At 37.5% G+C, this 16680-nt stretch overlaps 2 protein-coding genes and 1 pseudogene across 2 annotated transcripts in view; 2 read left to right on the top strand and 1 right to left on the bottom strand.

Moving 5' to 3' along the window:
• Positions 1 to 1186, top strand: part of LOC107697681 (opsin-5-like) — a 13073-nt pseudogene extending 11887 nt beyond the window's left edge.
• A 5614-nt stretch (positions 1187 to 6800) lies between these two features.
• LOC107697714 (cochlin-like) lies at positions 6801 to 14131 on the top strand. Its single transcript, XM_016498530.1, has 12 exons — positions 6801 to 6931; positions 7337 to 7385; positions 7501 to 7545; positions 7844 to 8000; positions 8094 to 8227; positions 8657 to 8725; positions 8799 to 8858; positions 8950 to 9097; positions 9189 to 9292; positions 10316 to 10542; positions 10633 to 11146; positions 11460 to 14131. Exons 2-12 carry the CDS (start codon positions 7352 to 7354, stop codon positions 11630 to 11632), a joined length of 1665 nt encoding a protein of 554 aa, XP_016354016.1. The 5' UTR covers positions 6801 to 6931; positions 7337 to 7351; the 3' UTR covers positions 11633 to 14131.
• LOC107697713 (striatin-3-like) overlaps positions 14122 to 16680 on the bottom strand; it is a 30564-nt gene continuing 28005 nt past the window's right edge. Inside the window, exons 11-16 of the mRNA XM_016498529.1 lie at positions 16242 to 16363; positions 15960 to 16127; positions 15737 to 15877; positions 15493 to 15600; positions 14658 to 14744; positions 14122 to 14521 (exon numbers count right to left, since the gene is read on the bottom strand). Of these exons, the coding sequence (XP_016354015.1) occupies positions 14352 to 14521; positions 14658 to 14744; positions 15493 to 15600; positions 15737 to 15877; positions 15960 to 16127; positions 16242 to 16363 (796 nt within the window). The 3' untranslated portion in view covers positions 14122 to 14351. The remainder of the gene's footprint in view (positions 14522 to 14657; positions 14745 to 15492; positions 15601 to 15736; positions 15878 to 15959; positions 16128 to 16241; positions 16364 to 16680) is intronic.

Raw genomic sequence — 16680 nt, 5'->3', positions numbered from 1 at the left:
CAGTATTTCGGCTGGCCCCCCCTCTGGTCTAGTGCCCTGGGCAGGTGCCCGGTAGGCCCGTGCGTTAATCCGTCCCTGGCTACGAGAATACTTTTTTGCGCAAAGAAAACAAAACTAACGACTTTACTCAACAATTTCTTCTGTTCCGGGTCAGTCCGCCACCATTCATGAGTACCACAACGTACTCAGTGTAGTTTCATAAATTTAGGTTGAACCACTAATGTGACATGGACTATTTTAACGATGCAATTGCTGGGTTTGTCCCTATTTTACCCAGCACTGGGTTGTATTTAACCCAGCATTTTTTAGAGTGTACTATGTTTGACCATGGTAGTTCCCTTGCCGTCTATGGAGGGTTAGAACGCTCTCAGATTTCAACAAAAATATCTTAATTTGTGTTCTGAAGATGAACTGAAGATGGTCTTACAGGTTTGGAACAACATGAGGGTAAGTAATTAATGACAGAATTTTCATTTTTGGGTGAACTATCCCTTTAAAATCAAAAGACTAATGCAGAAATGTACATATTTATGTATGTGTCATACTGTTTCTCTCTCCAGGTCTCCCTCATTCTGTGTGCGGCCTTCCTGTTGGCCTGGTCCCCGTATGCAGTCATTTCCATGTGGTCCGCCTGGGGTTACCAAATACCCCCACTCAACAGCATCCTCGCCAAGTCAGCAAGTTTCTACAACCCGTTTATCTACATTGGGATGAGCTCTAAGTTACAGAAAGACCTGCAGGCTCTGTTCTACTGACCCACATCAGCACACAGGCACACCCCTCCTGTGCCATTGGCCCGGCCTGGTGATGCGCAGCTCAACGTCGACGGCTTTAAGGAGGATGAGCCGGTGGATCCTAATGCAAGTGAAAACATACAGGAGGGAAAGGCAGAGAGCCCTCCTGAATCAGAACGCCAGGACAGGCCCTTACCAGAGTCCGGCAAGAGTGTCAGTCCTCATGGATTAATGAGGAAACCCAGCGACTCTGGAAGACTTTAGCTGTCTTTTATGTTAGTTTATGTCCTCTGAATGTTTATATAAGATGATGAGAATAATATTAGGATAATACAGTACACTCACTGTCTCTATTATCTTAATTTGGCAAGAGAATAGGACACTCCAGGCTACTAGCGAGTCACGTCGTCTACAAATGCTTCATGTTAAACGTGAGGTCATTGTGTGAATCCAATAAAGTCGAGGATAAAGGTTTTATGTCGCTTCATCTCTTTCTCTGAGGCTTGTAAACTGTTGACACATTTAATGGTATGTCTGTATTACATTATTTAGGGTTGTTGGAGATTCTTCTCCCATCCCAGTTCATCAAATACAATCTCGAATTTAATAATAATAATAGCATTAGGAAAGGAACCAAATACATCTGGATAAGAAAAGGCCAAAATAAATTGATGCACTAAATTGAGGGAAAGAATGTCACTTTTGAAGAATAAGAAAATAAACAACTATCTTGCTAAACAAAAACAGGAGAACAAAAACAATGGCACTGACCCTCCCTACAGCCTTCCTTCAGAATTACATAACAAAATCCATATAAAAAAAGATAAATATTTCCCAAACTAATCAGAGCTTGAAACTTTGACTTGTGGCACCGATAGCCATTAAAGAGGAGCAATATCTGGGGCAGGAAAAAGAATCTCATGAATGGTGTCTCTGCCATTGTTATTGAAATACTCTTTTATTAATACTTTGTTATAGTTGTTTTACTATTATAGTATATTTGTGTGGTTTTAGTTAACTAAAATAACCCTGGTTTCTCATTTATTGCTCTCTTCATTCTCCCAGCAGATTTAAACTTGATGAGGTGTTTGAAACTTTAATCAGCAAAGCACCAGCAGAAATCATGGTGCGAACCTCTAGGATAGGCTGAAGGAACCAGGGCAGGAGGATTTACAAATTGATCCTAGTGACTGCCAAGTAAGAATCTGTCTCTCCACAACCGTGCCTGTTTAACCAGACTGTAATGTCAGGACTGAGTACAAATTACTCAAGCGCTGAACGAACAGAACAGTCAGGTAATGGTGTTTTATTTACATTATCCAGGCACATAATTCAAAAGCAGCAGGCGTGCTCGTAGTCAGAGGAACAGTGAAGGCTTGAGTCCAAACAGAGCAGCAGGAACAGTCAACCAATCCAGAGTCCTAATTCCAAGAACAGACAAGGTCAGTAACTGGTTTCAGAACAAACAGATTAACAGCAAACAAATCTGACCTTGTAGGTCACAAAAGAATTATAACCTGGCACAGAACAGAAAAAACACAAATACACAGAATAGTACTCAGATAACCAATAAATAATTATCAGGTAAAGGGTTAAACAGAGTGAATTATGTTCAATGTGCAAATAACATGCTTTAATCGTTTATTTTTTCTAATACAGGAAAAAAGCAGACAAAAGTCTTTTGTGTCCAGTTTACATGGGAAACTCTGTACCAGAGGGTTGAAACAAGTGGCAAGTTGGATATGAGCTGGGATTTTTCTCAAAGAAATGACTAACACCTCAGTGACCTGATCTTACGGTTGTGGGAAATGTCCTCCTCCTGCCCCATTCACAGCACTCAAACGCACTCTACTCAAGCATGCCCCCTCTTCAAATGACATCCAAGAGAATTAGTCCCACATGGTGGTCACAAAATAAGAGGATCTTGGTGTGTGTGGTGTTGTGGTGAAATTAGCGGTCTGAGAGGTTAAAGTAGGTCTGTTATGCAAGGAGATTTTTTTGGCGCAGACCCCATATGCTTATTTTGGTGCAAAAATACTACTCGGTTTGAAAAATAATGAATTCTGGAAAATATGAATCAGTGTGATGTTGTATAATTTTATGATTTATGGGAGGAAAGTCCTAAGAGAAAGTCATGCATCTGCTTAAGAGATGAGAAGACGTCCAATATTAGAAGTGGGCATGATTTTTAAAAATGTTTTAAAGAAGTCTTTTATGCTAACAAGGGTGCATTTATTTGAGAAAAATACAGTAAACAGTAATTTTGTTAATGTATTAATGTGATGGAAAAGCAGAATTTTTTCCCATCCTTACTCCAGTCTTCATTGTCACACAATGCTTCAGAAATCATTTGAATATGCTGATTTTTGGTGCTTAAAAACATTTATTATTATTATTATTATTATTATTATCTATGTTGAAAACAGTCATGCTGTTTTGATGAAAATTCTTTGATTTAGCTATTAAATGTTCAGTATTTATTTAAAATAGTATTGTAAAGTAACAATGTAAAATCTTTACTGCTATTATTTATTTATATTTTTTATTTATTTTTTTGGTCAATTTATTACATCCTGAAAAAAAGGTTTTAATTTCTTTTAACAACAACAACTTTTGAATGGTAGTGTAAACATATTACTGCCACTCACTGTCAAGCTATCTACAATGTAGGCTACAACACATTTACTTGAACTAGAAGTCCATTAGCTCTAATGGAGGATGAGAAGTACAGGGAGGTCTCTATAAATGACCCTACAAAGCTGAGTAAATCTGCAGGAGTGCACAAAAACATAATTAAATGTCTGAAAACTCAAGCTAGTTTTTTGTAACTTTTTTTTTTTATTTTATTTTTTTTACTTCTGCTTCTTCCCCACATTTCGAGACGTTTCACATTTGCTGTGGTGTAATGTGGAGCATGGCATAAAGAGAATATTTAGCCAAAAACTAGAAACCCAATATATACGCTCTCTTATATTAATCGTGAAATATTGTATTTTCCAACATAGAGAATGAAATCATTTTCTTTTATTATTATTATTTTTTATTTTGGGAAAATACATTTCTCATTTCAGAGGACAAATCTGGGCTCGAGTCTACGCAGCATTAGCCAAGGCTAATATTTGTGTAGGTGAAGACAGTCGCCTACATGAGCCATCCATCGAAGTATTAGACGGTTACTACTATTTATAAGAAGTGGAGCGGTAGTCTTTGCATTCTTGGAAGAAAGCTGCGGATCTCCCATGAAGTCTCACATGGTGTGAAACGTGACAGCGCGATGCTGGCCTGGGAAGAAACGTGTGTCACTTCGCTTTAATTCAGCCTTTTTCATCTGAATGCACAAAGACAGAAGAGCCAAGCCAACTTTTCCATATGACCATCAGCTGCCCCAATGGGAACAAACTCTGTGTAATACCAAATCACAGGAAATCATCACCTGCTTAACCTATTATAACAAAACCCATGCTATTACATAAGGGAACACACTGTTTCCCCTTGAGCTGGCCTAATTCTCCAAGAAAAATCAAAACATTACATGCGTTTAGGTTAGAAGGTAAGACTTTTTTTTTTTTTAGCACTATCAAGATGTCATTATTAAATACAATGGTTAGCAGTTCATGCACTCAAATACTCTACAGCTCACAAGTTTGGGTTCAGTAAAATGTGTTTATGCTCACCAAATATAGTACAAACTGTAATGTTTTGAAATATTATTACAATTTAACAGTTTTCTGTTTTAGTATATTTTAAAATGTACTTTACTCCTGTGATGCCAAAACGGAATTTTCAGCAGCCATTTCTTCAGTTTCACATGATCCTTCAGAACTCATTTTAATATATCTGTAACAATATATGTAATGTATTCACTGTTATTTTAATCAGTTTAATTAACCCTTCCTGAATAAAATAAAATAAATTAAAAAAAAAACTTACTGACCCCAACTTTGAACGGTTGTGTATGAAGATATTTAATTTAATTAAATTGAATGAAATTGTATATATGTTAGGACTAACTGGAAATAATTGACTATGTTGCATTAATATTCACATATTGTGCTTCATTACTTATTCATTCACCTTATTAAAGGGTTACTCCACCCCAAAATAAAAAATTTGTCATTAATCACTTACCTCCATGTCGTTCCAAACCCGTAAAAGCTTTGTTCGTCTTCGGAACACAATTTAAGATATTTTGGATGAAAACCGGGAGGTTTGTGACTGTCCCATTGACTGCCAAAATAAGAAATAAGACATCGTCAAAATAGTCCATCTGCCATCAGTGGTTCAATCTGAATTTTATGAAGCGACGAGAATACTTTTTGTACCCCAAGAAAATAAAAATAACGACTTTATTCAACAATTCGTCTCCTCCGCGTCACCGTTAGCACCATTTTGGAGAGTATCCACTGAATGCAAAGTGCTTATGCTGTTCTGTGTCAGCCGCACCACACGGATACGCTGTTCTCGTTCAAATCAAAACGTAAATAAACGTAGAAAACATATCCGTGTGGTGCGGCTGACACATACAAGTAGAACAGCATTCGCAGTTTTTTTGCATTCTGTGGATACTCTCCAAAATGGCGCTACGGTGACGCGGAGGAGACAAATTGTTGAATAAAGTCGTTATTTTTGTTTTCTTTGCGTACAAAAATTATTCTCGTCGCTTCTTAACGTTACGGTTCAACCACTGATGGCAGATGGACTATTCTGACGATGTCTTTCATAATTTTCTGGACCTTGACAGTGTAATTTACTTGGCAGTCAATGGGACAGTCTCAAGCCTCCCGGTTTTCGTCCAAAATATCTTAAATTGTGTTCCGAAGACGAAAGAAGCTTTTACGGGTTTGGAACAACATGGGGGTAAGTGATTAATGACAAAATTTTCATTTTGGGGTGGAGTAACCCTTTAACGACCACCTGATTGTGCCTTCATTTACTTCTATCCACAATCTAAAGTACCAATTCTTGTTCCAGTTTGGCACAACATCAATAAGCTTCTTAAACTGCTGGAATTGACTCTTTATTGGTTTACCTAAGCTGCCCAAGCTTTACTTGATATGGAAGTTCACACTCTGGTTGGGAGACTTGATGTTTCCACCATGACAGACCTTCACAAGTATTTCCTTGTGAAAGGTCGCTTTAGCTGACATAGACTTTATGTGCTGTGAAATATTTAATTGAGACACTGGGACAGTTCCCAGTTGTTACAATGAGCAGTTGTTCAAAGAGGCTCATAACAGATGGATTGAGTGTCATTCCATGAGAGGTTTTTCATTTGTCGCACTGAATAAGCACCTTGTCGCACACCACGTACCCCTGCAAACTTCCACAGCACTTAATTAGTAAATGCCAATGAGTTGTGAGATGCCACAGAAAACACGAACCTATCATATTCCTGTTTGCTGCCAGGATTGAACCTGGAAATGGTCCACAGTTCAGCTGATGTAGGATGATAACATAAAAGTTACCAAGAGAAGACAGAGACCTCTTTGAAAGCAGTGTTTATCTTCTGTATACTGAAGATAAACACATTTCATGGATGATTTACAGTTTTTGCAGCATAAGCCTCGTTCAAGAGGTGTTTTGATGCAGAAGATCTTTTGAAAGTCATTTAGGATAAAAGCTTCTGCCAACTGACTGACACATTACCTGTTATTCTGTTTAGTCAGGTCTTCTCAAATGACTTTGAGGTCCATTCAGACCAGTTTGGATGAGATTGTGTGTTTAGATTATGTTTGTAGCACTGAAACAAGGTTGTTTACATGTCATTAGCCTCAAGGTAAAGTTTTCAACCACCAGTCAGGGCCTAGTCATGACGTGTGCATGGGTGGCGTTCATTTGTTGTTTATTCTCCTCTTGGGAGTTCTCTGTTTCTTTACTCGCCATCATTGACTAAATGAGGCTACACAGTGTTAAAGCATATAGTTATTATATAGGTACAAACTGTAGTACGTATTATATCTAAAAGGCTAAAAAGCTGGAGAATTTAAAACAATGTCCTTTTCAGGTGGTTTGGATGTAAGGCCCGCCTCTTGTGATGTCAGCAGAGAATCATTGGGTTTTTTGGGGGCATTATTTAAAGGACTAGCTCTTTCCTCAATATTCAGACACCTCTGGAATATCATCCATAACGGAATTTAACTTTTTTTTTTTTCTATAAAGCTTTTAAGGCTGAGGAAACGTCATCCTACACAATATCTGTAAGTTGGATTTAATCTTCATAGGTTGATGATTTTTGGCTGTTTGGTGCTTTTTAATAGAGCTAATTTTATATATCCAGATATGCATTTTTTTCTTTTACATTCTTTCTCTCTCTCTCCTTCTCCCTCATTCGTGAGTGGATTAACTGAAGTATGCAGTTCCAAAGGAGCTGTTTGTGATGGATGTGTCTGGGGAGATTACATTTTGTTTCTGTATCATATCTGATTTCACTTCTGTGTGCAAAATAAATATTACAACACCCGGATAAAAGAAAAAATGAAGATAAATGTCAAAGCCTTAGACGATTAATTATTTTTTTAAGAAAAAAAAAAACCTTTATAAAAATTATTGAAAAATGGGGTTTATTCATTGTTGCCTGGTATATTGTTCTTTTGTCTCAACAGATATCTTCATTAACCATGTCGATGTGGTTTGCTGTACTTCATGTATTAGGTAGGAAATTGGTTTGTTCAAAGTGATTGTTACCAAACATTTCTTGTGTGTTATTCTGAATTATCACCATGATGCACAGATTTCATTGCATTATTTACATTTTTTTTCCCCACAGGTATTCTGTCTTTGACGTGTTGCACATTTGGATCTGATTTAAATGGTCAGTGAAAGTCCATTTTTAATTTTCTTTTTTTCACATTAAATAAAGGGAATTGAGTTACATTAGAGAAAATATTCAAACTAAAAATTAGGGCCACTTTATTTACATTTTTATGTAACAAATGACAAACTTTTTAACTGTTTTAATTTAGTTTATTTTGTAATAATTAATTAATAGCAAAGAGACCATTTGTGGAAAAATAGTTTTCAAGTTAACTTATTTTTTGGTAACATATTTGTTTTCATTGACAGATACATAATCATTATACGCGTAATATCTTATGTTGTACATTTCTTAGTTCCAACACCAATTAGCTGTGGAACCCGTGCGGTGGATCTACCAGACACACGTCAGATAGTGCTCTGCCCAGCCAACTGCACTCTCTGGAGTCTGTCAGTGTTTGGTTCAGGAGTATATGCCTCTATTTCCAGCGTATGTGGAGCAGCAGTACACAGGTACAATCACAGAAATAATAATCATAAAGTTACTGACTTGCTAGAATTATTTAAAAACTCAGAAAGCAAGGTATGTTTTTGTCTGTCATCCAGAGGAATCATAGGTCTATCTGGTGGACCTGTGGAGGTTCACAGGCTGCAAGGGAGGACAAACTACCTCAGCTCTTACGCTCATGGCATCCAGTCTCAGTCCCTGTCCCAATGGAGCTCATCTTTCACTGTGGCCAGTGAGTGGAGACAATTACGATTTGCGTCATTACAAATGCTAGTGTCTGTTTTGATTTAGAATTTGTAGATTTGTTTACAGATGCAAAGTTTTATAGACAATAGAGTAGTGTTTACTGACTGGCTCTGCACAGTCAAAAATAAAAATATAATTATATTAATATTGAATTTGAACAATAATATTAGAGTTAGTGTAATTAATCAGAATATCATATAATACATTGTTCTTGATGAACCTAACATAAACACTTACTAAACATAATGGTGCTGTTTAAAAAAGATATGCTACTAATCTCAATAACTATGTCATAATGTTAGGAAAAGTGTGGCCAGTTGGTCTATATAAATAATATAGTGTATAAAATGATATAGAATATAAAAGCGAATGTATCAACACAGCTTTATCAGGTTACATTTTTTCTTCTTCTCAGGAACAATTAGCTTGCCTTTGGAAGTGTCCAGTCAAACCAGCAGTTCTGCCAATGTTGCATCTGGAGCAGGTAACAAGCGTTTAGATAACTGGAAACAACTGACGTGTAGGCTACACTGAGTATCCTTACTTCTCCCTTGCAGCCAAGAAACCAGTAAAAAAGACAGCGAAGAAACCTCCTCCTCCAACAACAGCAAACAGGGGTCTGTATGACCTTTTCTAATACAATTTAAATTGTTTGTCAAAGCAAAATGATGATCATGACAAGAAAGAGCTGTGTAAATGTTGTTCCAGATTGCCCAGTCGATATGGCTTTGCTGCTGGATAGCAGCTACAACATAGGACAGCGGCGGTATAATCTGCAGAAGAACTTTGTCAGTAAGCTTGTAGCCATGCTGAAGGTTGGAACACCAGGTCCTCATGTAGGAGTGGTGCAAACCAGGTGATCTGTGCAAATCCTAGTTGTTTGTCACATGGCTGTTTAGCATTTTTTTCCTTTGTCAGTGAGTATAACTTCATGTTTTTCTTTCCAGCGAGACACCTCGAACTGAATTCTACTTGTCAAACTATACAACAGCCAAAGATGTGACTTTTGCCATCAAAGAGATCCCATACATTGGGGGCAATACCAATACAGGTCTACAACCTCACCTTCTATTCACATTTCAAATGAATGATTGGATGAAATGAATCTAAATCATGCTATTTTTTTTTGGAAAAGTAAATAAAATGACACAACAAAAAATTGCCATTGACAGTAAGACATTTACAATGGAAATCAATAGGTCCCGGAATACATGTTAAAATACACACCTTTTTGAAAGTACAACTACAAGACTTAAAGAGAGTTCATTCAAAGATGAAAATTCTGTCATTTTCTCACCCTCAAGTTGTTCCAAACAGTATGGATTTCCTCCTTCTGTTAAACATAAAAGAAGATATTTTGAAGATTGTGGGTAACCAAACAGTTGCTGGTCCCCGCTGACTTCCATCATGCATAAATGATGGCAGAATTTCATTTTGGGGTGAGCTACTCTTTAAACATTTAAAGTCAATATGAAAGAAAAACCCCGTTTTCAGTGCTACCAGCAACTTTGCCTATTTTTGCTAAAGAAAGCAGTTCTAAATGAAGCCACCGCATTTGCGCATCTCTGGGAAACAAACATCAGTGTTTTGAACTAATTGGTTGAGTGTATGATTTAATAACTCAGTCATAAACATTCCTGAACGAAAGAGTGTTTTTTTTTAACAAATCGGTTGAGTGAATGATTCAGTTACTCAAAGGCAGTCAAGTTTTGTGGAACTGGTTGAATAAATTAATCACTTAAAAAGAGAGTCACTTGTTGCTACTGGTATAACAATGCAGCATGCAAAAATGTTTACATTTGTGCTTTGAAACCTTTAAAATGCCTTGCCCCATAGATTTCCGTTGTAAATGCATTACTCTAAATGCATTTTTTTACTTGTTTTTACAGTCAGTATGCTTTTGTTTGATAATTGACAGCATGTCATAGATAGTGTCAATATAGAATATCTTGTATTAAACTCATTCCTTATATCTCTGACACATAATGGCTTTAGTTGGATTGATTTATTATTGAAGGTGCTTTGGCTTCAATAAGCAGAACTTGGCAGGCTTGAGTTATTGCCTTTTGCACAGGTAAGGCCATACTACACACTGTGAGGAACTTCTTCAGTCCGGATTTTGGTGTTCGGAGAGGTTACCCACGGGTCATTGTGGTGTTTGTCGATGGGTGGCCTTCTGATAATGTGGAGGAGGCAGCAATTTTAGCCAGAGAGTCTGGTATTAACATCTTCTTTGTGTCTGTGGCCAAACCTGCTCCTGAGGAGATGAGCCTGGTGAGCGAGCAAGACTTCATGAGAAAGGTAAGATGTTTCACATACGAAAAAAACAAATCTTTATTGGTAACATCAGAGTTTTTCTGAAATCCATTTATACCGACATATATCTGACAGGCGGTGTGCAAGGACAACGAGTTCTTCACCTTCACCATGCCCAGCTGGTTCAGCACCAACAAGTTTGTGAAGCCACTAGCTCATAAACTTTGCTCCATCGATCAGATGCTCTGCAGCAAGACATGCTATAACTCAGTGAACCTGGGCTTCCTGATTGATGGCTCCAGCAGCGTAGGTGATGGGAACTTTCGGCTTGTTCTGGACCTTCTTCTCTCTATCGCGCGCAACTTTGACATCTCTGACATCGGCTCTCGCATCGGTGCCATTCAGTTCACATACGACCAAAGGATGGAGTTCAACTTCAATGACCACACCACAAAAGATAATGCTCTGAGGGCCCTGCAGAACATCCCGTACATGAGCGGAGGAACGGCCACGGGAGACGCCATCAACTTTGCAGTGCGGAGTCTCTTTAAACCCCGCACAGGCCCCAACAGGAATTTCCTCATCATCATCACTGATGGACAGTCTTACGATGATGTGAGAGGGCCGGCTATGGCCGCCCAGAGGGAGGGTATGCTTTTTACACTGACATTTCATCTAGAACCTGGGTTTGCAGGCCCCTGAGGGTCCAGGGGCTCAGTAGAGAAGATCATGTTCTTATTTAAAGTTAGAATTAAGTGTTACCAACTAAATTAAGTCTTATTTTTATAGTGATGGTCCCTGAGGTGGTAAGGGTGTAGGTGGGGGTCCCTGGGTCTGAAGTTCTAGAACATTTAAGAGCTCTAAAAAGCACTTTATCTCTAATGCACAAAATATCAATAGTGCATTTACAAAGTAAACAAGTGTGATGAAATCTTGACCATGTTCTAATTGTTTCTTCACAGGAATCACTGTGTTTACAGTGGGCGTAGCTTGGGCTCCGATGGAAGATCTGAAGGCGATGGCGTCCGAGCCCAAGGAAAGCCATGTGTTTTTCACTCGCGAGTTCACCGGCCTGGCGCAGTTCCAGCAGCCCATAGTACGGGGCATCTGCAGGGACTTTACAGAGTTCAATTAGACAGTGCAACTGCTTGAGTGCAAGAACAGAAAGTAAGAAGTGAAGGAAAGGAAGGAGGAAAAAAGGGCAAGCCTGAATAAGAAAAATCACCTTTGTCTTTTGCAGAAAAAGGGATTTTAATGGTTTTGTTATAAAGGTATTGGTACGTTTGATCCAAAGGATTTTACAGCTTAATTGAGAATGTATCACACAGTATTGTATGTCAACCTCTCTATAATGTGGAGAATGTAATTATTTGTGATTTATAGTCTTTCTCTTTATGTTGCTGGTGAAAAACATTCACTCGCTGCTTCTGGCACGTCTTTTTTCCTGTGGAGGGGTCACTGTAACAAAAGGCTCTTTTATATTAATTTCGGGACTTGAAGATTCAATTCTAGTTATGCAGGTTGTGCACAAGATGGTAAGCAAAAGCAGTCATGATGAAGATTGTCAGTAAAACAGCGCCCTCATATGCATTCTGATGGCAGTACACAAATACACAGCTTTCATTCACACAATTGCATAAATAGATCTGGGTTATATAATAAAATAGTCCTTCCCAGGAGTAGCAAACAATATACATGCACTGCAGTACATTCACAACATCACAATCAATTACGTATGTCTGGATGTGCGATGAGAATTACGGTTGAAAAGTTAACGTTTTTATTCTATATCATGTTTTCCTTTTCTTATATTATACTTTAATGTATTTATCGAACCTATTTTCTGTGTACCTTTCCATATGCATGCTTTACTGTCTCAAGTAATGAAAACAGAGGGCAGGAGGGGCGTCAAACTGCTTGTACATTTGTTTATAATTTATTACTTTCTTCTCAATAAAGGACAAGGCGTTTGTACAACTTGACCAGCTGAACATCATCCTCATCTGAACAGGCTGATCATCATCATCAGAAACTTGAACATATTCAAATAACACGTGTATTAATTTGTGTAGTAGGCGGTTTGTTCAATCTCAGTAAAAACACGTACCATCTTTATTAAAATCGTGAATCCTGCCAATCGTCATTCGTCAATCAAATATCGCGATAAATACAACGCTGCATTAATTGTCGAGACAAGGGGCATGTTGCATATACAGATACACCATTTAATATTTATTATAGACATTTTATATACATTACTTTTCAACAGCTGTTTTGCTATGTGGTACAATCTTTAAAATCTGTTGATTCGTAGTAAATCAAAACCTTACAAAACTCTTCAAACTGATCAGAACTTTTGGAAGACTAGAAAAAATACTTTATTGTAGTATTAACCATGCATTACACAAACAAAAAGGTATTTTGTTACACCATAAACTGCAGTTTCCTTTAAAAAAATCATTGAACAGATTGGGGCAGAACGACCAAACCAAATATTTCGAATACATTTGATTGATTACTCCAATCCCAAAAATGAAAACTATCAATTACTCGCCTTCATTTCATTCCAAACCTGTAAGGTAACCAACATTCCACTGAGTTCCATTTCATTCCTCAAAATAGCTTTTGTGTTCCAATTATACAGGTCTGTAATGACATGAGGGTGAGTAAATGATGACATGAGAAAATAATTTGTTAATTTTGGGTTGAACCATCCCTTTAATTTATCGCTTCTCTCCTGCTCTCCAGCATCATGAGGTGAATTTAAACCCAGTTTTCAGCCAACCAAGAAACTGCATGAGCTTTCATATTAACCTATATACGTTAATTTCCTATCAGATAACCGGTTCGGTTTGGTTAGCGAATGCCCAATCTTTGAGTTACCATCAAGCTATGCTCTGAAGGATAAGACTATCCACAAACAGAAAATAAATAGTGTTTGGATATCTAACCTGTGATACTTAAACTCATTTTACAGTAAGGTGTACAGAAACATCACATAGTGACAGGATGCTGCAGTTTATTTGTGAATTCCTAAAAGCTCTCAGGGCACCACGCGATGTGCTTCTACTAGCGTACAGTCTCTCCGTTATGTGCTAAAACAATGTTAAAGTAATGTAGTATGCCTAAGGAGAGCACTCATCCAGGGTTTCCAGAGACACAAGACCTTCAAGAAGAAGAACTGCATAAAATGGAGGGCTTGAGTGGGATTATAGTCCCTTAAAAAAAAAAAGTGATTTCCAGCGGTTTTATGACAGTCTTTATTTATATAAAATTGATTATAAAATCTATACTTTTTTACACAAAAAAATTAAACGCTAAAGGTATGAAGGTTGACTGAGTTTAACGGTATTCGCTGGCACGCTACATTAGGGTGAAGAGGGTGACTGAGATTAGGGTCTGGTTTATGGCTCGGCAGGGCGGGACTCAGTTCCTCTGGTGCCCGGATGATGATCGGTGACAACCTACTGATGGATGAACATGATAACCACTCCATGGTCACTGAAACATACCTACAGGACACATTATCAGCTCAGTTTTTGAAAACCAGTCAAAAGGCTACAAACACTGGTTTCACTCCAGCTTTGACTTACAGTAAATTACAGTTAATTTGTTTCTTTTTTTGAAGAAAACATAAAAAAGATTAAAACTGATTGAGCACTCCACACTGGCTTCGCAAAAAAACGGCATGTCCCCCTCTTGGCACCTGGTATCGTGTGTGTGTGGTGTGAGTTTGACAGCGTAGGTGGAAGCCACTTCAATGTAGTGTGAGAAATGCTACTCTTGTTACACAAGGCAGTGAAGCAGTCCTTTCTTTCTCTCGTCTTTACGTATGCATTAATTCGGAGGTGCTTTTATACAAACACTTTGGCCAGGGCATCGGCTCCAGCACTTCCTATGTATGCCTTAGATGGGTGGAAGGCAACGTCGTATATGGCCTCGTCCGACTTTTTCCTGTGCGCAGTAACCTCTTGTACGCATGTCTTGCTGTCCACGTTCCACAAGCGGATGGAACTATCATGACCTGTTTTAGACGAAAAAGAGACATTAAGTTTATATTTAAAGGGACAATTCAGCAGAAAATTAAAAAAAAATTATAATCGCTATGACTTTCGCTGATACAGTAGCAGAAGAAGAAGAAGAAAAAAAAAAACACTTACTTCCTGACATCAAGTAGATGCCATTTGGATCTATAGCCAGACTAGTAACAGCATCCAAGTGAGCCACCATTGCATGAATGGCTTTACCTACAAAGGGAGATGGATGGAAGGTGATTAATAATCCCAAACATGACTTCAACAAATCATTAACTTTTCTCTGGATATTTGTGACTTCTGGCTAAATATAACTGAACAAAAATGTTTTATGAACAAATAACACACTGAAATATTTTCTGAGATTTTAAATAAACAACTAAAACAAAATGGGAGTATAAAAAGCATAGTTATGTAAGTTATGAATATAATTAATAATATTAAAAACAACAAAAAATTCAGACATACAAAAGTCTTTTTTTTTTTTTTTGTAAGAAATACAATTTTTTTCCATTCAGCAAGGATATTTTAAATTGATTTATAATATTCCACAAGATTTCTTTCTCAAATTAATTCTGTTCATCAAAGAATTCTGAAAAAAAAAAGTATCATGGTTTATACAAAAATTTTAAGCAGTGATTTTGTGCTGTGATAATAAGAAATGTTACTTAAGCACCAAATCAACATATTAGAATGATTTTTTTAAAGATTATGTGACACTAAGACTAAAGTATCTTTAGATTTTAAAAATGACAGTTTAAAAATATTTGAATGGAAAATGTAATAACATTTCACAATACTACTGTTTTACTGTATTTTTCATCAAATAAATGCAGCTTTGGTGAACATATGACTTCGTTCTAAAACATTATAAAAATCGTACTGACAACAAACTAGTGAACAGTAGTGCATGAATATTTTATAATGATATTTTATAATGACACACAAAAAAAAAACTCGCCTGATTTATTATCAAAGAATTTGATGTGTCTATCCTCGTGAGCGGTGACTGTGATTGGCAGGGTGGGGTGGTTGACTACTTTATTAATGTGATTCCCAAAAGGAATAGCTGCAACAAAGCAGAAGAAAGTAAACATGACAAATCCAATTCTCACGCTCCTGTAATTAAATTACTGAACTATATATAACTATCACATATCCACAAGTGTACTTTGTCTTTTTTAGAACAAATGTGAAGGACGTACCGCTCTCGCCCTGTGCGGAGAATACCACGACAGGCTGTGATGTCTCAAGATCATAAATGACAACATCTCCCGTGTTGTAGGATGCCACCATATGAGCTGGATCACACCCATTGAAATCAATTGATGTGGGAACACCATGACCTGAAAGACAGGAAATGCAGAAATTAGTTTGCCAACACTTCATTGATTACAGAACAGTGCAAACAAGATACATTATGCTCACCTCTATCTGAGTTAAATGTGCTGAGACATGGTGACTTCCCCTGAGGGTTCCACAGCTTGATCGTCCCATCAGCTGAACAGGAGAGCAGTCGCTCTTTGATTCCACTGTAAGCCAATCCCCACACTGCGTCACTGTGACCCAACAACGTACCAGCCAACACGCTGGGGTCTGAGTGAAACAGAGGACACACATAGAGCAGGTTTCCTCTTTTTAAATTCTTGCTTGTTTTTAAGTTTAATCAAAATAAGATGTGACATAGCCACATAGATTTGATCTTCTCACTATATGTGTCGTAAGGGTCTACGTTAGAGCTGGGGATGTTCCACCACTGTATTGTTGAATCGATTCCACCACTAAAACAGTGCTCGCCGCTCGAGGTCACAGTCAATGAGAGCACAGGCCCACTGCAGCAACAAATCATACAGGTTAAGAGGATTTGTGAGACAAAATATTACTGTCTGAAAAACTGAATTGGTGGATTCAGCAGATTACATTATTGTTTATTCAGGGGCCCTAAAAAAGTGCTTAGGGACACATCAAATTTTATGGATGTCAATGCATTTGAAAAGAAAATATCAAATCAAGTGTAAAATTTTTTTCTGGCAGTTTATGAAAAACCAGTAAAAGAAATATTTTGTGTCTAATGCAATGATACTCAAACACTTAAATGTTTCTGGTGTGTCCAAATACTTTCTGGGGGCCACGAAGGTGCATTAATTGA

Source organism: Sinocyclocheilus anshuiensis, unplaced genomic scaffold (genome assembly GCF_001515605.1).
Source record: "Sinocyclocheilus anshuiensis isolate Anshui unplaced genomic scaffold, SAMN03320099.WGS_v1.1 scaffold446, whole genome shotgun sequence".
Lineage (NCBI taxonomy): Eukaryota > Metazoa > Chordata > Actinopteri > Cypriniformes > Cyprinidae > Sinocyclocheilus > Sinocyclocheilus anshuiensis.
Note: the sequence above shows the minus strand (reverse complement) of the source record. Positions and strands in the feature narration are given on the sequence as shown.